This window comes from Natrix helvetica (assembly GCF_964273705.1).
Source record: "Natrix helvetica genome assembly, chromosome: 3".
Taxonomy (NCBI): domain Eukaryota; kingdom Metazoa; phylum Chordata; class Lepidosauria; order Squamata; family Natricidae; genus Natrix; species Natrix helvetica.
In genome coordinates, this window is record NC_138549.1 from 112899564 (window position 1) to 112926270 (window position 26707).

The 26707-nt window shown below is 39.3% G+C and overlaps 1 protein-coding gene across 2 annotated transcripts in view; it reads left to right on the plus strand.

The window, feature by feature from the left end:
* The first annotated feature begins 20634 nt into the window (after positions 1–20634).
* SPATA6 (spermatogenesis associated 6) overlaps positions 20635–26707 on the plus strand; it is a 45101-nt gene continuing 39028 nt past the window's right edge. Inside the window, exons 1-2 of one of the 2 annotated variants that reach the window (XM_081946112.1) lie at positions 20635–20901; positions 26430–26567. In XM_081946112.1, the coding sequence (XP_081802238.1) occupies positions 20851–20901; positions 26430–26567 (189 nt within the window). In that variant the 5' untranslated portion in view covers positions 20635–20850. Of the gene's footprint in view, positions 20902–21230; positions 21445–26429; positions 26568–26707 lie in introns of those variants that run through there. The other variant, XM_081946113.1, reaches the window with a different exon arrangement.

Here is a 26707-nt window from a genome sequence, read left to right on the forward strand (position 1 = left end):
ATGGCAAACTAAGCCTCTCCCAAACCACAAAGAAATCTCTTTAAAAACTGCTGCCAGTTGAAGAGTCATAAAAACTAGGCTGGAAGAATATCGTAACAGGAACAGAATGATATGGGGCAATTGCCCATGATGCAGCGGTGACTGAATAAGCAATATGTAGAATCAATATTTTTATTTTGATTGCTTAATCATGGTGAAAATATGGAAGAGAAGGAGAAAATGCCTTTATAGTATTTGTTCATTCTGGTTCAATTGGCTGAAAGTGATAATACAGTAAATTATAATATATTTTTAAAGTTTGATTATTTCGAGATAAATTGACTGCATATTCAATTCAGGTGAATTTGTGCATATTTTTAGGATTGCTCCTACCCACATATTGTAGGAATAAGTACAATAGATCATACACTGCAGGGATGGGTTTCTGCTGGCGTTACTGCCAGTTCAATGCACACACGATTAGCATAGTTGCTTGTAAACCTGTCTGCGCATGCACAGAACATTAAAAATGTCAAAAAAAATTAATTCAGTGGGGGCGTGGCAAGCCTACCCTCCCTACCGGTTCGGTGACCTAGTCGCAATTTCCACTACTGGTTCGCCCGAACCGGTGCGAATTGGTAGCAACACACCTCTGATACAATGGCACCTGCTTAATGGAGATACTTTTCCTATATAGTCTAGAACATCGGTTCACATTTGCCGCATCATGTCGCCGTCATGTGACATTTCACATTGTTTTTCCCATTCACAGAGCTGGGGTGGATGTGACCTGCATGTGATGCATTTGGCCCATGGGCCGCCAGTTTGAAACCCCTAATCTAGAACCTAAATGTGTATTTCCTAAGCTAAGAAATAATAATTCCATTGCAATCATTTCATGATCAAGGAAATTTCCAGGGAGTCTTTCATTGGAGATTTTGAATTTTGACATTTTGAACAATCAATCAATCACAAATCACACCAGGAATCGATTAAAATTTTCAGATTTAACTAATATGTCAATCAATACTGTAGCCAACTGAATATAGAACCATATTGTTAATACTTGGCTTAATATAGTTTGTTAACATTATTATTTATGCTATAGTTTGTGTGTGCATCCCAAATTAAATACTAACATTTGCTGTCTTTAATCTTTCTGATTAATAAAAGCAATATCTTTGCTACTTGTTGTATACTTAGAAGCAGTAGGTGGTAAGAAATACAGGAAGTGAGTCTTAGAAAAATCATTCTAAGGGCAGATTAATCATAGGCATGTCTTTTTATCTTTATTTCTTATTTATGGATGATATAGTAATAGAATAATTTTTAATAAGCTCTTAGCTTTTTGCTGCACTCATCACTTTTTAAGTCTCAAACTTTGAATGTTAATCATTCAGGGACACCTACAGGAAACACAAAAGCTTGAATAAAATTGAGATCAGATAAAATTGAATGTTACTGTTGTGATTTATTTAATGTTTAGATCGGTGTTTCTCAACCTTGGCAACTTTAATAATGTGTGGATTTCAACTCCCAGAATTCCCCAGTCAGCCAATCACCATAGGGAATGATGATGCAGGTTTAATTAATAATACTGCAAAAGCGTGATGGACTTTTTTAAAACTACCGGTAGGATTATTGATTTTATTTTTGAAAAATCTGAAAAATATTGCAATGAGGAAGTCAATGTGCCACCAATAGAGATGAAATAAAATTTTAAACTAAATAGCATTTTAATCTAATATAAGCTGTCTTCTCTGTTTGATTATCGCTGGTCATCTCAGTGGAACAAAGGTTAACATAGTTGAAGGAAGAGAATGAAAAGAATAACCATGATCCCTCTTAGTAAAGCCACTATTTATGCCACTGTGCTAGTTGTAGGTAGAAATGATGGCCCAAATTCCTCTGTGGGGCACCCTGGGCCTGTAAGAATATTCAGATCAACTCCAATGTTAATTTCAGTGGTCTAAAAGGGACAATTCCTCTTTCGATTAATTTTGGGCCAGTTTGAAACCGCAAAGTTGGAAATGGCCACCATGACTTCACTGAAACCAAGAAGGAATGTTAACTTTCCCCCTAAAGTCTATATATTGTGGAAATTTGGCCTCCCTTGTGGTAAGCTTCTAATCTACATTTTATACAGTTGGAAGAAAATAGTTATTTTGTTCTAGTAAGGCAGGCACCAGGAAAACTGAACTATCCAGTTCTAGAAAAGCAGAGCTGAAACATTTTCCTATAAACTGGAGAAAATCTTTATAAAGGACCATGGGATAAGACTTCAGGACCACATATAGCAAGAGCCAATTTTTTTATTTAAATTATGGCCATCCTAAGACTCCTTCAACTCCCTATATATGCAGAGTGGGCTAGAGTATTGTCCAAAAATCAACTTCCCTAATAACTGAATTCTAGCAGTCCATTTCCCAATAGCTAACAGACAGAGATGAAGCAGCTGGATGAAAACATACATATATTTGCACTTTTAAGGCCCACTGGCTTTTGTGGCTGAGAATGATCGGCTGAAGGAAATATTTTGGGTGGAGAAAAAACTAGAAATAAATATTTTGGGTGGAGACTCCACCGTGGAGTATGCAGTTTGTTTGTCCCAGCAGATGGAGAGAGAAACTGATTGTTGGTATAATTAATCAGTTTGCCTTGAAATCAAAGGCCGAGGCTTGTTTCTAAAATGCACTTGAGTATTCAGCAGCACACTTTGCATTTTTGTCAAAAGAGGAAGCAATTCATTGCATTCAATTCTTCGTGCATAAACTTTCCCTTTATTGAAGCAATAGAAGATAGAAGTATTTTATATGCAGATGATAGTCTTATGTGAAATTGCATTGCTATGCAGTAACTGGATGCATTGCACAATAGAGTAAGTGGATCTGGCCAAAAATAGATATATAAACAAAACAGTGCCTTGATGAATTGGATCTCTGGCCCATCTAATTGGGCAATTTGTTCATACTGTTATCAAGCCACTGATCCCCGTGACTAAATGCAGTTGACTGATTATTGCCCTTGTATTACAACACCTAATCATGGAGCTTTACTCTGGGCTATGTTGATTTTTTTCTGCTACTTTTTCCTGTGACATTATAGTGTTAATTGTCATAATCAGAATGTCTCCAATTTAAATGTCATCTCAGTCACAAATATGTAAGTTAGACTTAGTGGAGAGACTACATCTCTTCCCTTCCATCTGTAATTTATAATAACACCGACCAAGTTAATATATGTAAGGTTGGAATGAGTATCTAAAATGATAGGGGCAAAGTAATCAAAATATAGCTACTTACTTAATTGGATAGGATCAACTATTTATTGACTCAGAAAGCAACAATGAGTTGGATTTTTAGAGAACTTCCTCATTTGTACCTCATGTTCTCTTCGAAACCTCCTTTATCACCAAGGGAAATAAAAAATGCAAGGAGGAGGGCGAAAGAATAGTTGCTATTTTGATATTTTGATTACAAATTAAATAATACTCTGAAGTTGGGCTACTAGACTGAGCTGTAAAAGAACCACCAGATAGTAGCAAATATTTTATTCTGTATCTCTTTGTTGCCTTTTGTTAATCTTCTAGGTTTTTGCAGCCTAGATCTAGAACCTATGAGGGAGGAAAAAAATGACTTATCTGAGGGTTCAGACCCATTGCTCTTATCTTCATCTTGGTCTGCTCTTGTCTTCTCCATTCATGTTTAGTATTCCCCCCCCCATTATTTTTTTAGTTTGGCAGTTACAAATACACATTGTTTTGAGTGTTCATCCTGACCAGGGGTGTCAAACTCAATTTCATTGAGGGACATATCATGGTTGACCTCGGAGGGGGCTGGTGGGGACATGGCCAACTGGGTGAGGCCAACTGGGTAGGCATGACCAGCTTGAAGCCACTCACTAGGCGTGGCCGACTGGGTGGGCATTGCCACCTTGACACTACTCCCCAAACTGCTGGCATGTTTCCCCTTCCCATTGGGTAGACTGGGCTGAAGCCACACTGGCCCTATGTTTCCTTTTCGCATTGGGTAGACCAGGCCGAAGTGATGCAGACTGGCCCCTTACATTTTCCAGGATGGGCTGGCGGGCAAGATCCAACTACATTGTTTGCCAGATCCGGCTCACGGGCCTTTTGTTTGACACCCCTGATCTTGACCAAACTTACATTTGGGACCAAACAAGGCAAATTTATACCTAAATTTATATGAAGTACTCTGAGTATTTCAGAATGTCCTATCATTTTATATCTGTTTCATGTGCCTCCCCAAAAACCTGTTTGATTGGCCACACGTATTGGTGTATATCTCTCGTAATTGAAATTTGAAAAAAAGTTTCATATTGTAAGTATCTTATTGGTATGTAGGTGCAAACATGAAGTAGCTATACAAATATGCCTGGAATGTTTTTCCCCTACATCAGTGCCATTCTAAATGCCTTCAGAAGAAATTGAACCTTGAAAAGGCAAGTGTTTGTTCCCCTAATTTTTATAAAAAGGGAGTCACATTAAATGCAGTCATGCAGGATATGAAAGAAAAAATTGTTAAACATTCTGGTAATCTTAAAAATTAATGCAAAAATGATGGGCAACTTTGGAGGAGATGACCTACATGAGGCTCTATGATGAGGTAATTTCCCAAGCATTCACCAGTCTAGCCTAAAATAGGAGATCAAATGGAAGGAATTACTTTATTATAGATAATGCTGCCATTTCCAGATAGTTGTGCTTCAGTTAAACCTATTGAACCAAGATCCTCTGTGCATTTCTGTCTAGAAAATTACTCTGTTGAAAGATATGCTATAGGAAAAAGCAAAATGACTAGACTGCAGACATTTTAGGCCCATTAACAACGATGCAGGGAGCTGCAAATCAGATTCAAATCATGCTTTTTTGGAAAGTTTGTTTTTAAAGCAGTGGCTTGTCAGCTTTGGAAATATTTCTCTCTGGGATGCAGAAAGAAATGAAATAATGATCCCAGAATACTGAAGAAATACGATTGGTAGCTTTGTAAGTACACTTTTGTTAGTAATTTTCACCCTTTTGACACCACCTTCTTTATATACATAATCCTCAACTTATGTTCACTTGCTTAGTTCAAAGTTACAATGAGCCTCCTTAGGGCTACTTATGTGGTGGTTCCGAAGTTCTTACATCATCTCCCCCAGTAATACGACCGCATTTTGAGTGCTCAGCAACTGACCCACATTTATGGCTGTTTGCAGTGTGATGTTTTTGCTGAAAACTGGTATTTACTTCTGTTTTTTGGCAAAAAATGGCCCATGGCGAACAATGGATTTACTTTACCATGGTGTTCACTTTACAACCATCCCCCAAAAGTTCATAAAATTGGGTCAGTCAGGTGGGTGACCTACTTTATGGCTGTCATGACTTATAACTGTAATGGAGGCTCTATTACAGTTGTAAGTTGAGGACTACCTGTGATGTCAACATCTCCAATGATGTTTCCCTACTTCTACTACTAAATCTCTCCCCCCCCCCTATTTTGTTCTATGCAGAGGTAATTATTGACAGCTAGGCTATTCAGGTATGGTTGTAAAGCAATATCTGCAAGGTCTACCCCTAAATTTGAAGGTGCAGAAAGTAGTTGGGTAGGAAAGATGTCTGGTCACAATAGTTGCTGAGTAAGGCAATTGTGTGCATCACCATGTTAAGCCAGGATTTAAAAAAAAATATTTGACCTGCAAGTGATTGTGGTCTGCTTCATACATATGGTGGTTTTTTTTTTTTTTGAATAATTTTTTTTATTGGTTTTACAAAGTTTTGAGGAAAAGGGTAATGGGTATGGTTACAAATTTTGACAGCTACATTATGCAGGAAATGGTACTCCCCCCGTTTCTCATAACTTTCACATATTAATAAACAAGATAATTATTACTTAGCTATATTTTGACAGCTTATTTTTACCTTATATCTTCCAATAATTTCAATCTATTTTATATCAAACAGAAAATAATTCCCTGTATCAGCAATTGCATTATTTTTTTAACTTACTTCTGTGATCTAAGTTTTCTCAGTGTTGCCTCGTTCCCCCCCCCACCCCCGCCAGCAAAGCCTTGGCACCTCCCGTGTCTTGTATGTCTCGTGTGGTATCATCAGCTTTATCTAGGAGTCCTTTATTTTTTTCCACGAAGGCCTCCACCTCTGTAGTTGTATTAATTCTAACTCTACTGCCCTCCCAGAATATCAGCATACCTTCTGGCAAAAGCCACCGGAACCAAACCCCTTTTTCGAATAGTTTTTTCGCTAAAAGCGCATATTTTTTTCTTTTACCTCTAACTTTCTTTGGGATTTGTTTCAAGATGACTATCTCTCTATCCTTGTATTTTAACATTTTCCCCCTTTGTGCACTCAGAATCTCATCTCTTGTAGTCTTTCTAAGAAATTTAATGTGAACCCCTCTTGGAACATTGTGTATTCTAGCATAAGCTGAATTAACTCTATAGACCAGGTCAATATCCCAACCCAACTGTTGTCTGTCTTTTTTAATATATTCAGCCAATATTTTTGTCATGATCTCCCTCAAATCTTCATCGTCAGTCTCAATTACATTTTGAAATCTAAGGAAAAAAGACATCCTTTCAAATTCCATTTTTATCATATGGTTCTCAAGTTCTAGGTTTCCTCTCTGGACCCCACTCACCTCCCCCCTCATCTCAGCCGTCCCCTCCTCCAAAGCTTCCAATCTCTGTTTATTTTGAGCCGTTTGGTTTTGATTCTCTCTGAGCTGTTCATTCATTTCTTTCAGTTGATTTTTCAAGTCCTCCTGCCCCTTTAAGAGCTTTTGAAGCAACTGGTGGGTTAGGTCCTCCTCAGGGGCTTTGGGTTGTAATAGCGATGTTAATGTCTGTTGTCCACTGGGGCTGGATGTTGAGGATGTTGGAGCAGAACCAGCAAAACCTGGTTTCCCAGGTGGTGGTCTCTTCGGTGCCATTTTAAAGAAGCTCAGAGGTGTCTGTGTCCATACAATGACATGGCAGCTATAAAAGGGGATAGCCAAAAGAGATCACGAGACAGGCAGTCCAGACAGTAATAGGGACCTTTTCTATAGTTCAAATCCAGACAATAAAATCAATTATTCCAAGTCCAGGATACAGTGTATCAAAAGATATTTCTGAGTGTCACGGAGGCAAAGACAAAGTGCCAGCAATTTCTATGGGTGGAGTCCAATTTCAAAGTGCGTAGAGACAACGGAAGTGTGCCATTTTGCTTCGCCAGCACCAGGAACAAAAGGCAACAAACCAAAAGTTTTCAAAGTTTTTTTAAAGGAATCAGATCATCACTTCTCTTTCACAATTGCAGCAGGGTATTCATCTGCTTGCTTGCAATGAGTGTGATTTCTTTTTAAACCTCTCTCTCTCTCCTCCGAGAGCAGAGAGCAGTCCAAAGCCACTTTTCCGAGGGGGGGGGAAATCCCCCTCCCTCCAATCACACTTCCCTGGAACAGATTGAAAACCTTTAAAGAGCTGGCAGTCCTTCATTTAAAAGTCAAAAAGGGAATCGGGGAGCATTCCCATCTCACCACTTTGCAGCTGTAGCCTTCAGATTGTCAAGTTCATCCAGCTGTCTCGACGCGAAAGCGCGCGGGAGCATGGAAGCTCCTCGTGCACCCCCTTTCGCCTCCTGGCTCCTAGGGCAATGCAGGGAGCCCCCCGTGGCCGCCGCCGATGCAGGGGACCCCCAGCTAGCCGCCCCTTCGGCAGGGCACCCCTTCAAGGCACCCTGTGTCCCCCCGATCGAGGGGAGCCCACCAAGAGCGCGCAGGGCGAGCGAAACACACCCGTCACTCTCAACGACCGGAACCAGAAGTCAGCTTCATACATATGGTTTTTGTATGAACCCCACATTAGTTGGGTTCACTTAGAATATTTATCTGAGATCAAACAAAATGTATTGTGACTTAGCACAGAATGATTAACCACTTGCTCTTAGCCATGAGGTCACATAACTACAGCAAAAAGGTGCAAATTATATTATGACTTATGTAATAAGCGAATTCAGCCAAATGTAAGGCACTAAAGAGCTATCTGCTTTTTATTATTATTCTGCTAACAGCTATAGAATGCCTTTCATGCTCAGAGTTTTCTGGAGTCCTGCTCAGTAGACCGAAACATAAAACTGTGATGCCAAAGGACAAGTTTTTCAACAACTTGAGAAATAATGAATTGTTTGATTGAAATTATGCAGGAGTTTGCTGTTCAGAGGAACAAACTCCACCAAGAGTCATCTGAACAAAAAGAATAAACTTGAAATATCACCACTGCATCGATTCAGAACAAGCGACCGAATACTAAAGGTGAATGTAAAGGCAAGCTTATATAATTTTAACTCTAGTGGCACAATTGTACTTCAATTGTACTTTAGTAAAACTTGTTTATTAGCCAAATGTATCTGATCTCAGAGGCCTGCATGACAAGTTCATTACATATCAATTTAATTAGCCAATTTACATTTAATTTACATTTCAATTAATGTCTTTAGCAACAAACGTTGCATTAATAGGGTAATTGCCTGTTAGGCAATGTGTAATATGTAAAAGAATAAATAGCCACATTCTGAGGAAGCATTCCTATTTTCTACATTTTATTACCATAAATAACCTAAATAATTATTGCTCTTCAGGGGCTATGTCCCAGTTCCCTTCTGGGCCTAATTACAAAGACTTAGTACCTCATTAAGCAAAATGGTTTTGAAGTCACAAAAAAGCATTACTGTAATCGTGACTCATTAGTTTCAACAAAAGAAGGGTGAGAAACAGCAAAGCAGCAGTTTGAGATATATTAATTTTTGTGGAAGATAAGCAGAATCCTATTTATGAGGTGGTACTTAGGAGTTGTTTAGGTGTTTTCATCATAAGCTTTTTAAAAAAGAAAACAACAAAGACTGTGCAACTGCGATTGTTAAATTAAAAAAAGCTGAAGAAAAAGAATTTTTATTTATCTGTTTTAAATGCCTGCCCTTCTCACAAAAGTGTGAAATCCACTGATATCCTGACATGGCAGTCTGTCATGTCCCAATAATCTTTTTTTTCTGATGAAAACTGCAGTTAATTTGTTTAAGAGTTGAATAACAAAAGTTTGAAATGCATCAGAGGTCAAATTCATAGTACGTGAGAATCATGCAATGCAGGACCGTACTAGTCAGCGACAGACTTGAGAGACACAAGGTCAAAGCAGGGTTTTGTGGCAAAGTTGATTCTATAACTGACTTTTTTTTTCAGATGGCATTCTTCATGAGACAAAAGTGAAAGCAAGAAAAATAAGCAAAAGGGTGTCCTGTATTGTGATTGGGGCAGTAATAGTGAATTGCAGACAGAGAGAGGTTTTTATATTCAACTATCATACAGAAAGTTAGAAAATGAAGACAGGGAATGACAAGGGAAGGTCAAAAGGCATTCCCTTAAGGGAGAAGGGACAGGGAGTGCTGCCAAAGCTGGAGACTGCTGTGTTTGTTAAATCTAAATGGCTAAATAAGTTGGCAAGTTTGAAACTAAGAGTGGAGCAGCTGAGAGTAAACAGAGAACAGTTAACAGTGATACAGGCTATTTCATGCAGAAGAAGTGAGAGTGAACATTGTGAAAAAAGTCTTGTGGGTTACCTGGAATTTGTGGCTGGGAGCACCCACAGGTGTTCTTGTCATTTGTGTGACTTCTCTTGCTGAAAACAAAGAAGCATGAGAAATTGGCTATTCCTACAGCAACATTGTCAAAATGTGAGACCTTGTGTAAGAAGGGACAGTGGCAGCACATCTGGAAATGACAGCAAGGATTAGATATTGAGGTGACGTTGAGCTTTGGAGAGTGAGGAAAATTGGAAAGGGAGGAAATGAATAGGAACAGGGACAAGTCAATGCAGTTTGGGAGGCAATGCTTTTTTTTAAGTGACTTGCTAATATCTTCTTCTTAGGGATGAGTGTGGCTATCCCAAAGTAACATAACTGGCTTTTGTATTTAAGGCAGTTTCCAGGCTTCTAATCTAGCCTCTCTTAGTTGCTACACCAAACTGGCTTACCAGTTTGGTGTACCATATTAGAATTCTTTAAATTCCATATCAAACAACTCCTTATAAACAATAGCAGATGTTATATTGCAGTGTTTGCTTCCAACACTCCCTGCTGTTTCCATCTTCTAAGTATTCACTTTCAAGTGTTCTTCCCAACATTTCTGCCACCTTTCTTCAGTATATGAGCAGGTGTTAGTCTCTAATGCTTGTCTGCAGCTTTCCTACCAGTTTGGTAAGGTTTCCTTATTCTCTGAGCCATCACCTCCTTTTTCTAGATGAGTGTTTTTCAAACTAGGCAACTTAAACATGTGTGAATTTCAGTTACCCAGAACTGAGAAATTCTGGGAGTTGAAGTCCACACATCTTAAAGTTACTAAGTTTAAAAAACACGGTTGTATACCATATCCAGGCTTCTCTCAAAATGCTTCTCTGTTCCTTTCAGCTAATCATCAGTGCTCGCTATCAATCACTGTTCTTTTCTTTAAATAAAAAACAGGCTCAGAACTTTTGACCATTTCAGATCTTTTACTGTAATATCTATAGATCTACAGAAATTCCCAATCTGGTTTATTGATTCCATGACCAATCCAAAATTTATTTTCCTGTCTGATCATTAGTCATCAACACAAAGATAGGTTCTCTCCTTGATCGTTTTTCTTTTTTTTCTTTTAAACAAAATTTTATTGGTTTTCAAATATATAGGGGAGGGTAAATAGGTATACAAAATTTTTTGGTAGCTTTCATACTGTTGGTAGAGCTCCCAGCACGATACTCACTTATATAACATTGTACAACAAATTTATAGAAGAAAACAGTAAACCAAATCTTACTCCATATTGTTAGTCTTGTGTTCCTACGTTTCTCTTTGTCGTTTTCTAATATATCACTAACTGCTATTGTTCCAAATAGTTTTATTTTTAGGATCTGAGCCTTTTCGATATTGCTTCTTCCTCCCTGTCGCCAGAGAGAGCCTCAGTGCCCCCCTCCTTCCCATTTTGAGTCTTACTGTCTTGTGTTTTACTGTCTCTTTCACTCTCCCACTCAATTCCTCCTCTGAGAGCGGAAAATTCTTTTTAGTGAAGGCCTCCGCCTCCTGAACTGTATTGATTCTGTTCCTATTTCCCTCCCAGAAGATTAACATCCCCTCTGGTATCAACCATTTAAACCAGATCCCTTTTTCATACAATTCTTTTGCTAGGGAGGAAAATTTCCTCCTTCTATCTCTTATTTTTTTCGGGATCTGTTTGAGAATGGTGATCTCTTCATCTTTGTATTTCAATGGTCCCTCCGTTTGGGTCACAAGTACCTCATCCCTTGTGGATCTCCTTACAACTTAACATGTATCTCCCTTGGAACATGGTGTCTTCTAGCATACGCTGAATTTTCCTTGATCGTTTTTCATTATGGCAATTTACTGCCATCTTTCCATAGCAACCATGTGTCTTCAACTTAGTGTTGGCTCCCAACCATTCCCTGGACAAGTCCCTGCACTTTTCTTGGCAATGTTTTCCAGATGTGGTTTGCCATTGCCTTCCTTTAAGGGCTAAGAGAGAGTGGTTAGCTCAAAGTCACCCAGCTAGCTTTGTGTCTAAAGCAGGAGTGGAATTTAGTCTTCTCTTTCTAGCCTGATGCCTCAAACCAGGGGTGTCAAACTTGTGGCCCATGGCCCGGATGCATCATGCACTGGCCATGCCCACCCCGTTTTAGTGAAGGGGAAAAAAGTTGTGATACATCATGTGATGATGTGACAATGCGAGCTTGACTCCCCCCTCCCTTAAACTCTACACCAAATTGGCTTTCATATTACAACTATTGCCAAAGTAGAAATAACAGTCATGAACTCAATAAGTCACAATAGTGTTTGCATGATATGCTAACCAGTTTTTAACCAGGTTTTGAGACTACTGTGAAAATTGATCTCCAAAGCCTTTAATATTCATTCAAGTCAGCCTATAACAAAAGCTGGTATAGCAAAGGCCTGGGCATTAACGTTAAAACTTCCCTCAGAAATCATCAAAAATTCAAAAGGTTTACTATTCATAAATAAGCAAATCAAATACTGTTTCTTCATAAATATGTGCCCAAACCATTTCACAGGTGTCATTCTCAATTTCTTAATTTTTCTCCTACCTTTGTCCCCGATTCTTTTTTCCCTGGTGGGGTGGTTGTTAATGGTAATACTGACTGTGTGGTGACAGAGATTCAAAACAAAACATGGGGAAAAAAACAATTATTTTACTGTTGAATCATTACAGACGAGGGTTTTTTTTCCAAAATAAAGTCTATAACCTGGAGGTTACTTGTTTTACTGTCATTATACTTAGTATACCTTAGCCAGCCTGATAGGTTTTTTTTTTCTGCTTTCAAATACAAAATAGCACATACATAAGAAATGAAAAACCTCCAATTTATTCTACAAAACTGTTCATCAAGTAATATAGGGAATTGAGGAAAAGATTAAGAGCTTACATTTTTCATTTGACTTACTTCACATAAAATTTTATTGAGCATAAAATGATGGGAGGCAAAGAAGCAAGGATATTTCTGTTTTATCTCTGTCTGAGGCCTATAAATCTTCTTGAACTATCATTAATTATAACAGCATCTTTCATGATGCTATTGTAAAAAGTCCGCCTGCCTCTACATTACAGCCCCCCTGTTTCCATATGTTTATAACACGAGTAAAAAACAACCATATCAGGCTAAACTTTGCTTAGGCAGAAAATCTGCAGGAAAGAAAAAACATTTTATAAAGACAGACTGTGTTATTAAATAGCAATAATAATCAAACTTACAATTTAAACAAAAGTTCTTTCATTTTTTCAATGCAAAGCAGGCTCACTTTTGATGGTTATTTAGTAGCTTTACCATCTGATCATTTATCTTGGAATACACTTAAGAATCTTGTTTACAAGGTAAGATTAAAATCTATCATAAATAATATTTAACCTGGAGCTTTGGGGGGGGGGGGAAGGGGGGCTTTGAGTCAGTATTTGACTTCTGGCAACTGCCTGAAAAGCCCCTGCAGTTTTTTTGGCAAGGTTTTTCAGTAATGGTTTGCCACTGCCTAATTTCTAACTCCTAGGACTGAAAGAGATCAATTAGCCCAAGACGACCCAGTTGGTTAGGTGTAGTCTCTGAAACCTCTTTAAGTCCCTAACATAGATGTTATCTTCCATAGTTTTTTATAGGGTGAGAATTATTAGACATTAGGATGCCAATTTTCTCTTAGTTATTAAATATAAAGCATCGTCCTTCCTCCCTCCCCCACTCTCAATCTGTTACAGCTTTGGTTTCTTACAAAATAAAACAATGTATAAAAAGATGTATATTATCTGTTAGGACCTCTTATAATAGTATCTATTAAAGGACCCAAAACAGCACAGAACAGGAAATAGAGTGTTCCCAACGACTGGCGTTACCAGAGATTTAGAACAAAGTTAACATGTATATCTTAAAGGTTTCCCTAAATACTCCCTTTACTTGAATAGTTACTGTATATTTTATGGCAGAATAAAACGAAGCTTTGTGGCAAAGTAGCTGAGGGATCATAAATTTGCTGAGCAACAAACTGTTCCACTGTCCTTGACAGGCACAGTCAAACCCTCTCTGTCAAGAAACTTGCAGAAGAGAATTATATATTTCCATGATGAAATACTCCAATAATCTGCCTTAGTCTTAAGAAATTAAGCAGTATCCTGTTGGAACACATTTCTGGCCCATCTAATCCAGCAGTCTATTCTCACAATGACCAACCACTAGTCTTCCAGCAGAAAATTGCACTTCAGAGGCAATCACATTCCCATCAAGTCTAATTATCCATTGAGCCTTATGTTTTCCATGAATTCCAAAGCTGAATTATGTGCAGCATAAAGAAAAGACTTCCTTTGTCTATCCTGATTATTCCAAGACTCAATTTCATTGGTGATCTCTGGTTCTAGTATTTTGGGAAGGAAAAATAGTTTCTCCTCGCCTATCAAAATGAAGCATGATTCTGTACATATCAATCACGACACCTTTCATTTGTCTCCGTTCTTGACTAAAAAGGCCCAAATTTTTATTACTTTATCTCATAGGAAAGCTGTAACATATTTATGTTATGAGGATATTGAAAAGATAAACCAAAATTCCTTTATGTAAGAGGCATGTGTACTTTTTTCAAGTTAAGGATGGAATAAGACTTATGTAAGTATATTGGGGACCATACTCTGAAAAGGAAGCAGGGAACAAAACAAATCTGATCAATTTTTGGATCAGAACAGAGACAAAAGTGTAAGATTTCCTTGAGTTTAGATTCAAATATGAGACATGGGGCTAAATCAATTAATCATACTCATTATTTCACTGATATTTTCCCTTATTTCCTATTATATATTATAAATTAAAGATCTGGACAGAATGAATGATCACTTGCTTCTTTGGATCCTCAGTTTGCACACTTCTAAATTAGTCTTTGAAGAACACGACTCCTGACATCAATCATTGATCCCTTGATTGTAGATTTCTATAGGCAACTTTTATAGCTATCAGCATTATCACAAAATGACATCTTTTTTCTTCAAAAGTTTGACAAATAAATTAGTCATTGCTCAGTGAAAAAAGTTAGTAAACGGTCCTGCAAAGTAGAAGGAGGACTACAAGTGGCAGAGCTTTCTGAGGCGTCATTACAGGTAATCCTCAACTTACAACCACAATTGAGCCCAAAATTTATGTTGTTAAGTGAAAAATTTGTTAAGTGAGTTTTGTCCCATTTTACAACATTTCTTGCCACATTTGTTAAGTAAATCACTGCAGTTGTTAAATTAGTAACATGGTTATTAAGTGAATCTGGCTTTCCCATTGTCTTTGTTTGTCGAAAGGTTGCAAAAGGGGACCTTGGAACATAGCAACAGTCATAATTATGAACCAGATGTCATATGTAAATCACCTGACCAAAGAAATGCTCTCCCTTATGAGTAACCATATTAATATTACAGATGTCATATCATAATCAATCATTTGCTAGCTTTTATTTTCTGCTCCACATGCATTTTCAAAGAACTTTAAAAGGCCTTTATATTTCTATAAGAGGGATAAACAAAATACCAAATGCATTCTTTTCTTCGCCCTCTTCCCAATATTACTATGTATCTGACAAGGATTCGGGTTGTAAGGGTTAGGCTTAGATGTAAATGAGTAACAATGGCTTGCAAACAGTACCTTTCATTAACATATTTCAGAACATTTGATTATTTAAACAACATATATTCATTCCTTTGTTCTGCTTATGGTACTGATAGTTTACCATATCAATCAACTGTATTGTCAGAAGTCAGGGTAGCTTGGCCTTGCTTAAAATGAAGACTACCATAGATGATTTCTTAAGATCATTTCTTACCTAAGGCATGAGCAGATTTTACTTTATATGTTTACTTTTATAAATATTTTTATAAAAATATTTGTAATTTTTTCCAAAATCCACAGGTAGTCTTTAATCTGAGCTATCATTACACTGTGATAATTTGATTCATTTTGCTCCTTCTAGATGCGATTATAATCTTTTTGTAAATTGCATTTTCCCTGCCTGTTGGATTTTGAAATTTTTGGCTACTTCTCTTGACTAAATACATTTTACAAACTGTAATTTGGTTACTGTGAAATGTACTATTAATTGGGTAATTAATTAATCAGGGATAAACAGATGAAATGCCATTCCACATAAGATAAATTGTCCATCATTGGAAGGCATTAAGAGCTAGACAGAAGCACAGCAAAATACAAATAATAAAGATGCAGGTTAACAAATTGAAATAATGTTACTTCTTGCCATGGTGTCTAATTAAAATGGATATTCACATTTTTTAAAATGTCATAACACTGGATATAGTGAGCTATCAATATAGTACTTAAACAAGTATCACGTAATATGATACAATTAACACTGAAGACCTCACTTAATAATTGTGCTTTGAAAATAGATTTGAGAATACTACTTTATCATAGACTATATATGACTTGATACAATAGAGGTAGTTCTCAACTTCCATCTTTCTTTTAGTGACCATTCAGAGTTACAATGGCACTGAAAAAACTGACTTATGACCATTTTTTTCAGTTCTGACTGTTGTTGTTTGTCATGTGATCAAAATTTAGAAGCTTGCAAATGTTTCATATTTATTATGATTGAAGTGTCCCGGCATTTTGTGATCACCTATTGCAACTTTTGGATGTAAAGTCAATGGGGAAGACAGATTGATTTTACAACAGTGTTACTACCTTAACAACTGCAGTGATTCACTTAAGAACTATGGCAAGAAAAGTTGTAAAATAGGGCAAAACTCACTTAACAATGGTCTCACTTATCCACAGAAATTTTGGGCTCAGTTGTGGTCATACTTCAAGGACTACCTGCAGTGTGAAGTGGCTGTAAAAAGACACGTGATTTCATGCTACGTCCACAAAAGTACAGTATGCCTTTAAATCACATGACATAATCAGTCCATTTTAATTTGCATTGTTCAGACCATCGCTTGAAGACTATGAATATATCAGACACCATATTTTAAGGATTCAGAGCAGTTAGAATAAGAAAGAGACATCAGAAACTACCAGGAACAAGACACTAAGTGTCAAACATGCTATGAAGATTTAGTATTGAAAAGACTTGAGGTTGGGTGCATTAGAACTATTCACATTCCCGAAATGTTGTCATAGTGAAGCCCAGACTTCTTTCTGACATTTCAGAATTCAGGAGATGGAGCATTGGACTGAAGATACAGGAAGGAAAATGGGAAAACGGATATTATAAAACATATCTTAGATATTTTATTGGATAGATCCAGTTTCTCTTTGAACACATTCATGGAAGGAAAGTCTATCCTCCCCTTGTAATTTTTTCTTAAAATTCAATTAGAATATATCTCCATGTAATTTCAATGTGTTATTACATAATAACACCCTGTAAAATAAGGACTAGGTCTTACCTTTCTTGCACAGGATCTCCAGGTATTTGATGAGTACAATATTATCATATTCCCACGAGGTATCCTATCTGAACAGTTCCAGCAGCCAACACAGCCAATTATTATGCAACAATATCCGGCAGAGCTTATGCAAACAGTTTCAGACAAAGGAATGTATGGGCCGGTGTGGAAGCTCTAACAGCTTTTGGGGACTGAAATAATTCTTATCATCACCAACATGAAATTTTATTTCATTTCACAACTTAGAAACCACCGACTGCACTAGACTCTTAAATTTACTGCTCTGTAAATTTAAAAGCAAAAAACAAGATTAAAGGAATGAAGATCATAGGCATCTAGACAAAAGACAAGAGCAAACAAAAAATCATGCAAGGGCTCAACATCCAATTAGCCCAATGGCTAGAAGTTTTTCAGTATTTTTCTGAACACCATCAGAGTGGGAGCTATACAAATCATGGCTGCCATTCTAGATGCCAGAGACTATGACAGAAAAGGCAGTTCCCAATTTTTGCAACATGACATTGTTTAATAGAAGAAGCATGAAGCATGGATAATTCTGCCTACCTGTATTTTTATATAATGGGCAGAAACTGCAGGAAATAGGCAGTCCCTAAAAAAAAGACCAGCTCTGTGACATGAAGACTTTATAGGTATAATCAGCAACTTGAATAACATCTGGAAGCCAATTTGTCCAGAATTATTGAGTCTGGTGATGGACTTCCAAGGAGGAGGTCTATCACTACCTTTTTTAAAGTCACAGGAACCACCACCTCCTTCAGGAAAGCTGACTGTTCTGCCTGGAGCTCATCACACTTCACCTCTTGGGGGCTTCTTTAATAACACCAGAAGGATATGGATCTAATGATCATTTGGCTGTCCATCAGAAGTAACATACAAACTCAGTCACCCCACACAACAGTGCCCCAAGTATCTCCCATGGAATAGCCCAATCAGAATACACTTCTGAGTGGATTTGAACAACTTTATCTAACAAAAAGCTAGAATATTCTTCATAATGTCTGTAGAAGTTCAGATCAAGCCTCCAAGTTACCTTGAACCAGATTTAAGTGTGACCACTGATATACATCAAGTCTTTGATAGTTTGTACAGATCCATGGCCAACTCCCAAGCTGCCTGGATACAACACAGTCTGGTGGCAAGTTAAAATAGCCAGGTACCAGTGGGACAGCACCATGAGAGCGCTCAATGATCTGTGAAAATCTTGTGAAAGTGAACATAGAATAACAGAGTTGGAAAGGACTTTGGACATCAACCCCTTGCTCAAGCAGGAGACCCTATATCAGTGATGGCTAATCTTTTTGTCGTCACATGCCAAAAGCATGCATGACCCCCCCATGTGTGTCCTGCCCCATGCATGCATGATATGCTGCACATGCATGCATGATCTGCCCCCAGTCTCCCACACATGTGCCCCACTCCCGTCCTTTTTTGGCTTCCAGGTTGGTGCAGGAGGCCTTCCAGGTCCAAAACAGGGTGCGGGGAAAGCCGCGCAAGGCCCCAAAATGCATTGTGAGCACCCTCTGCATAGGCGTGCCACCCTCCACACATGCAGGGGTGCATCCCCTGCATGTGCCCCGCCCCCGTGCATGCACGGCAGACCCGAAGACCAGCGGGCCGGGAGGAGGTGTGTGTGCATGTGCGGTGGAGCTGGGCTAGGGTGATGGCTGGCGTGCCTGCAGAGAGGTCTCTGCGTGCCACCTGTGGCATGTGTGCCATAGGTTCGCCATCACGGCCCTATATCATTTCAGACAAATAGTGGTCCAGTCTCTTTTTGAAAGGCTCCAGTGATAGAGACCCTACTTTTGAAGGCAAACTATTCCATTGGTTGATTGCTCTCACCGTCCCCTCCACTGAACTCTAGATGATGCCAAACTTCAAAGTTGAGCAGGTACAACTTCAAGACTTCCTTCTTACCAATCCTACCTAAGCGCTGGCACCTCATCCAATTAAGTCCTACTTCCATCTCTACCACCACTCACATGGGCTTTTAGGCCCAAGGCTTAAAGGGTTTTCTGTATGTCATGCTGACTTCGCTCATTACCCCCCCCACCAAAAGCACCTAACAAAGAGCTAACAAAATTCAAAAACAGTTTGTTGAACACTATAATGAAAAAAACGTCCTTAATATTCCCCCTTTTTAACACAGGAAGATGTTTTCACGAGGAAGTTAATGTTCTAACTGCATATTGGCTAGCAGAGGGGTGGTCGCAGGAAAGAGACATGGGCAATGTACAATTTACCCAAGCAATGTTGATTAAATTGCTATTAAGACCATGCAAAACTATAAATGAAACAAGTCATGTCGGTGAGCCAAAAACAGTCATCTAGTCTGCTCTTTAAGACTGCTGTTAGCTCTAATTCTATTTCTTGATATCAACATTTTTGTCAGTGTTGAAAGAAAGGTCCATTTGGGTTCAGTTCCAACTGAGGAGAAAGACATGGGAACCAGGGAGACTTTGGAAAGATGGTTTAAGGGTGGACAGGACCACATGGGTTTTTTGGGTCTTAGAGTTTCCTGTTTCTGTGTAAGGGCAGGTATACTGATTGGTTGTCAGACTCCCATGGGCCCATGAAGGTTGTCTTGAGTCCCAGTCTTGGTTGAATCTTGCTAGGTGATGATGTAATGAAGAGGGTTTGGGGCAATTCCCATTATGGCTGAGGGCTAATCCTACCTTTGTTGGATCTTGGGTGAGGTTATTTGCTTATGAATAGACCTAGCCATCTCTTTATCTCTTAGGTGCTGACATCTACTGTGGGCTCCTGAGGAGGGTGGGGCTATTAAGAGTGAGTTTGCTTCCTGCCTAAAAAAATCATGTTTCTCCATTTCTCATCCAGGGAAATATAATATTCTGTCTTTTTAATATTTCCTAGAATATTTCATTCTTCTGGAATGGTGGATGTTAACTTTCTACCCCGGTACCCCTGATCTACTATAATACTTGGGGGGAGGGAGAGAAATTCGGTGATCCTAAGGTGGTATGCATTGAAGCTTCAATTTAATGTTTAATTATATTTCACCTGAATTAAGATAAGGTCTCCAACTAGCATTGCTACCTTGGCATAAACAAACTCCTGGTTACTTAGTTTAGTTCAACTATATTCTGCAGAGTTTATTTTCTAATGAAAGCAAACTGTGTTTATCTTTGAGGACATTTATAGTCTCCTAATTAAAAGATAAAGCTGGGAAGTGTTAATGAGTCTCTTCTGACAACACTTACTCTATTTTGTATGAACCACAATATTCCTTCACTTACTCTTTTAAAGAGGCATCAGTTGTATCACTTGCAATTTAAAACTTTTCCACTGATTTCTCTATTAATTAGCCAATTAGAAGACTGATGACTAAAGAAGCCAAACCATTAAAAAAATCCTACATATTTTAGGAGGCTGAATCACAGAAACAGTCATTTGGATATCTTCTTTTATATAATTCTGGACACTTTCAGAATTATACTTTCAGATACTCCAACCAGTGTATCAAAATGGGAAGAGGCTTCTTTTCCTTCATCTGCCGAATTAAAAACCATTCAAACCATAAAACGTCTCCCATCCTTATCCGGCCAGTGGACCTGGGTAGGCGGCGATAACGCCTGCCATTGGAGCCGGAAGTGACGGCACTTGGCCCTCTTCAGCTTTCTCGGCCCTCTAAACCTGCCCCTGGATACGTTAGCCACGCCTTCTCGCTCCTACTACACTGAGGGGCCCCATTAGCGTTCCGGCGCTATGGCAACAGAGTCTGTCTGGCGCGTTCCGGGCCTAGCCAAGCAACGCGTCCTATGAAGGGCCGGAACAGGAGGGTCCCGCCCGTCGGCCCCTCATTCCCTCTTCTGCCTGCTCTTGTCATCTGGCGGCCGAGAGTCAAGACGGCCCCATGGCGCCCTGCAAGGGTTTCGTTTGCGTTCTGGAGCTGCATATCCGCTCGGTGAGGAAGCCTGGGGAGGAAGCGGGGGGGGGGGGGGGGCTGGACAGAAGCTCTTAAAGGCGTCTCGGAGGGCCTGCTCGCTTTTACAGGGGCGCTTGGTCTCTACGGGCGACGGGCCTGGTGGGCGGAGCTTAGTGGGGGGGGATTCGAAAAAGCGGAGAACACGGCCTTTCGACCGTCAGTCTAATAAAGCCAACAGGGCCTGACCGAAGCGATGTCGATGGGGAAGCCTGGAAGGGTTGCCCTTCTTGTCGAGAAGAGGCCGACTCGAGGCTTGGCTCCTCTTTCAAGAGCAGCGCTTTGATTTAAAGGCCGGTGGAGGAGGAGGCAGCCTCCGGGAGTGCTTTCTTTCCCCCTTGTTTTTATTCCCTCCCTCACCGGCATTTACTAAGTAGCCGATGATTCTTCCGCAGAGCGAACGACGCTCTTTAACTTCATGATTCCCCTGATTGCCGTAATAAAGCCTCTGCGAAAAAAAAATCAGGACCACCACTAAGCCTTCAGTGAACATCTGGGTTTTTACAGCCAAGTTCTGGAGCTTCTGTTAATGTCTGTGTCCATTTAAAAAATTGGCTCTTCCCCCCATCCTTCTTTTCTCAGGAGTGAACTAACGGTTAGACTACATCCGGGCATCTCTCTTGTTTCTGGCCAGTTACAGTCTTAAAATACAAGTTTGGGGTATTTTGTGTGTCTGTGCTCTGCCTCTCTCCTTTTTGTAGAATTTCAGTCGGTAAAATTGAGTGCTGTTCAAGTATATTTTCATTTCTATATTTGAAAGCCTTTCAGCGTTTATCTTTCATGGGCTTCAAAACACACACACACGCACACACACACAAACTGTTCACGTGCATTTCATGTGAACAGTGTGTGTTTGTGTGTTTTGCACTACCGGTAGAAATGCACTACCGTTCAGTTTAGTAGGTTGTAATCTTCACTATATCAAATCAGATTCACATACTAATGCTGAGTGTATTACAGTATCACTTCCCAAAGCAGAAAGACTTGTTTCTAAATGTATTCATTTTGGGGGGCTGAGGGGGGGGAGAGTAAAGTCTGTTTCGAATAGCTGAGCTTCTGCTGATTGCATGGATTACTATTCATGTGGTTTTCTTGACATAATAAAGAAGTAGTGCCATTCTCTTTGACCAGGAATTTTCCCCCAATTTGTCAATCTAGCCTATAGATTTTAGATTTCCTGTTTCGGTTCAGATTGTAACCAAGCCTGCCTTGTTTAGTTTCCATGCACAGACATAGTCAAATGCTATTGATGAGATACCAGCACACATATAAAAGATGAAAAATTTTGTTTCTGAAATAATGTTTTATGAAATCATCTACACTTAAAACTTCATAGAAGACCAAGAAAGCCAGTTTAGTGTAGTGGTTAAGGCACCAAACTGGAAACTGGGGTACTGTGAGTACTGCCGAGACTCAGTACTGCCTTGGGCCTGTCGTTCTCAGTCCTAGAAAAAAGGTACCATGTTTCCCGTAAATACGACAGGGTCTTATATTTTTTTGACCCACGAAATATGGCCTTGAGCTTATTAGAGGGGGAGGGCTTATTATTTTTCAGGTGCAGGAAGCAGCAAGCCCACCAGCCCCACCCTCTCCGTCCCACCATCTGCTTGCCTGCGGCCACAATGACCCAAGTTCTCCTTGCATCCTGGACTTCGCCTGTCCTGCTTGCTGGCCGCGGAACAGCTGAATGTGTGGCTCTGGCTTCGCGGGAGTGGGGGAGCTCTTCCTGGCAGAACGAACGAACACACACACACACACCCTCCCCCTCCCCCTCCAAGGCAGCCACATCCCTTCACTAACTTGCTTTCCAGCTCCATTCTCCGTTCCACGTGCAGGACAAGAAAAGTAGACTGTGTGCCTATGGTAAAAAAAATACCAGAAAATACCTTCCAAGTTCTCGCAAGGAAAAAAAAAAGATCTCGCAAAGTTGGAAGTAAACTAACAAACTACTTTTCTTGCCCTGCACGTGGCAGTGGAGAATGAAGCAGGAAAGCAGGTTAGTGGAGGGATGTGGCTGCCTAGCGGTGGGCGGGGTGGCGGGGTTAGGGATCTCTCTCACACACACCCACACACCATCCTTTCCTTGGGAACTCTGCACAGACACAGAGGCGGCTTCGGATAGAGCATTTGGGGGATGTGCGTCTGCACTGAAATTCCAAGGAAAGAACGATTGCCAGGAAAAGGAGGGGGGATTTTGCCTCTTATCCTATGTGCTGAGCTTCAGAACAGGGTAAGAGGAAGGAAAATCTCTCCCCATTTTCAAGCCATTCGCAAAAATGCCTCATTCCAAGTCTTCAATCCTGCAATATGCTGAAGGCTCAAAATGGAACGTTTTTGCAAACCGTTTGAAAATATGGAGGGGGATATTCCTGCCTTTCCCCCTGTTCTGAAGGTCACAGACTGACAAAACCTTCCCTCCTGCATGCCTTCAATCCTGCAATCCTGGATAATGTAAAGGCTTGGAATGTGGCGTTTTTCAAACCTCTTGAAAATGGGGAGGGGGGATTTGTCTCTTACGTATCTTGTTCTTAGTCTGTGCTGACCTTCAGAACGGGGAGAGGCAGAAATATCTCCCTCCCCATTTTCAAGCCATTTCGAGCCTTCAATGTGAATATGCAGGTGAGAAGCTCCTACCTCCTTTAGGCATTAAAATCCATACTCTTGGGACATCTGAAGAAGTCCTGCGAGGGGACGCTGCTGCCGAAGTGCAGGAAATCTCTCCCCCCCCCAACCTGCAGATCGTCCTTTCAAAGAGGAGTTTCACCAGGATGAAGAGGTGGCTGAAGGCGGTGTTTGTGTCACCTTCATCCTGGTGAAACTCACCTTTGAAAGGACGATTTGCAGGTGGGGGGGAATTTCCTGCACTTCGGCAGCAGCGTCTCCTCGCAGGGCTTCTTCCGATGTCCCAAGAGTATGGATTTTAATGCCTTCTTTTCCTGTTCGTGGATGGAATTGCGAGCTGTGACTGTCACCGTTAGGCAAGGAGGGCATGAGGCATTTGGGTTGTGTTGCTTGGACTCTGGCTTCTTTTGCAGCAGCGATTGGCTGCAAAAGCGACCGGCATTTGCTGTAGGTAGAGGCCTGAGCAGCACCCGCGAATCAGCTGTTTTGTGAACGGAGCGGCCCAACTGATCTGATTAAGGGGCCAAGAACCCCTGAGGTGACCAGGGAAGGGAAGGGCTGCCCACTGTTCTGGCTAAACCCACCCCTTCACTAGGGCTTATTTTAGGGGGAGGGTTTATATTTTTGCTCACTGCGAAAATCTGGCATGGCCTTAGTTTCAGGACATTTTGTATTTTCGGGGAAACACGGTAGTAGTAAGCCACTTCTGAAATCTTGTCAAGAAAAGTACAGAGACTAATTCAGGCAGTTGTCAGAAGTCAACAGTGACTCAAAGGCAAAGGAGAAAAAAAAGACTAAGCATGAAACATTCGAGTGTAAATTTGAAAGCCACTGAATTCTATAAGTGTATCTTATAGATTAGTTCTTGAGTATTACTGCAATTCAGAAGTAAACAATAAAACACTTGAAAAAGCAGCATTTCCTCACCAAATCATTCCAGATTGAGTAAATATTCCCCCGCAAGTTTTTTTAAAAAAAATATTCATTGCTTTATTTTAAGTTTGATTTTTGATTTGATTGTTGTTCTTTTATGTTGCCCAGTAATGGCTTAGAAATCTTACTCTCCTAATGCAGTATTTCTTAACATTTTTCTTCCCAGGATCCTTTCCCTTTTAAAAATGCTAAGGACCCCAAAGGAGCTTTATTTGTATACGGGTTATATTTATCAATATTTTCTGTATTAAAAATTAAAAATAGCTGTTACTACTGTTTTTCATGATTGTTTGAGGGGATTTTAATATTGTATTCTTTTTTAACATAGGCTGATAACTAATTTTGATTTCCAGGATCCCTGAAAGGGGTCTATCAAGACCTCCTCAAACCACCCTTTGAGAATCACTGTCCTAATGGTTTATATTTGAATTATAACATTAATGCATACTAACGTCCGTGACTAAAACCATTGCTGTTTAGAAATTGGTACTATGCTTGGTTTCTCTCTTGTTCTATAAAATGGGGATACTTACTTTCTTTTTGGTAAGTTTTATATATTGTATAAAAATGAGAACTATCCACCCCTCCAACAACTTAGCAAGGCTAAGCTGATACATAAAATATCTACAAATATTAGAGAAATTGGTTCTCAAATTGTGGTCTTTATCTTTCTAGTTTTTTATTTATCACATCTACTTATCTCCATAACTGTCAAGACATAGAATGGTAAATCCACAACATGTGCCAGTAAATCAGAAATTGGAACGTTCATGGTAAAACAAGGAGATGACATATTGAAATAGCCCAATTTCAAGCAGAGCAAGAAACAGTAAACCTAAGTAATAATCTTTGGTTGATTATCCCTGTTTAATTCCAAATACACTACCTTCAGCACATCCTGAAGACTACCAAGAGAGGATTAATATAGCTTCAAGTGAGAACCATTCCAAGCATAGAGGTGATTACAGAAAACAATGACTTATTTTGCAAAAGTGGGGAACCACCCATGGTTTATCCCAGAATGAATGAGTAAGTAAGCCATAATATGGTTTGTTTGGTTTGACATAGTGGATTGGCTTATTCAAGAAATAAAGGAATGTTGCATAACTTCTTTCATCTTGAGGGTCACACCAAATTTTATAAGAGTACAAAGGACCAGGCTCCAAATGTGGGTGGATTTAGACATCCACAAGATCCACAGCTTTCATCAAAATGCTGAGAGCTGTGTTCTGCATTGTGATAACAAGCTTTTTTTTGTTGAATACTTGGGTTCACCATGATGACATTCTACTATCACAAAGCTAGTGTCATGGTGTAACACTTAAGTTGTCATTTAACCAATGAGAGTGGAAGTGGGACTGCGCTTTTTGGGAAGTGGGTTCAGGGTTTTAATATACAGCTAGTAGCTTGTACAGATGTCCAGATACTGATTTCCCATATTTGCTCTTGAAATTATTATTACAGGTTGATAATGTTACCCATATCAGCAAGCATTTATTCATCCACTCACCTTCTATTAAGATATATACATTCATTTCAAAGAAGTAATAAACCAGAATTTTTTTAGCAAAAAGGAATAAATGAACACATCAGAAATAGCAGTGTTCTGCAAACAGTGGAAGAAAATTTCAGATTCCCCCAACTTTTGCTTTTGACTTTGAAATAGCTATTCTTGACCAAGGAATGTTCAAAGGAGGATGCATAGACTGCTTAAAACCATTTCAATTCAATTTATTTAAAAGTTCAGTTATATTTTCTGTAACTTGGATTATAATTACGTGGGTTTATCACAGTGTCAGTTTATAGGTACCTGGAATATTTGCATTATCATTACTATTGTTTTTTCTAACCGTGCTCATCAATTTTACTGTGCATTTCATGGTGGACTATGAGGTTTAAGTGTTACACACTTAATATTCATTAGTCATAATTATTATGAATGATTGCTCTTTCAGGTAACATGTCCAGGTGTTGCACTGAAATCCAGAGAAGATGTCTATGTCAGTGCATGTATTTTTGGACAGCATAAGAAAACTTCATGTGTTCGTGCAATATTTCCCCTGATATTTAATGAGAAATTAATGTTTGAAAAAGTAGGTACTTACAATATTATGGCTAACATTTAATATATAATTCATATCCAAGCACTTTGTTTGCCACATTCTTATGCATATTTCTGTAATATTTCATTTTCAGCTCACTTTATTTTTGAATTAATGCTTATGTAAGTATT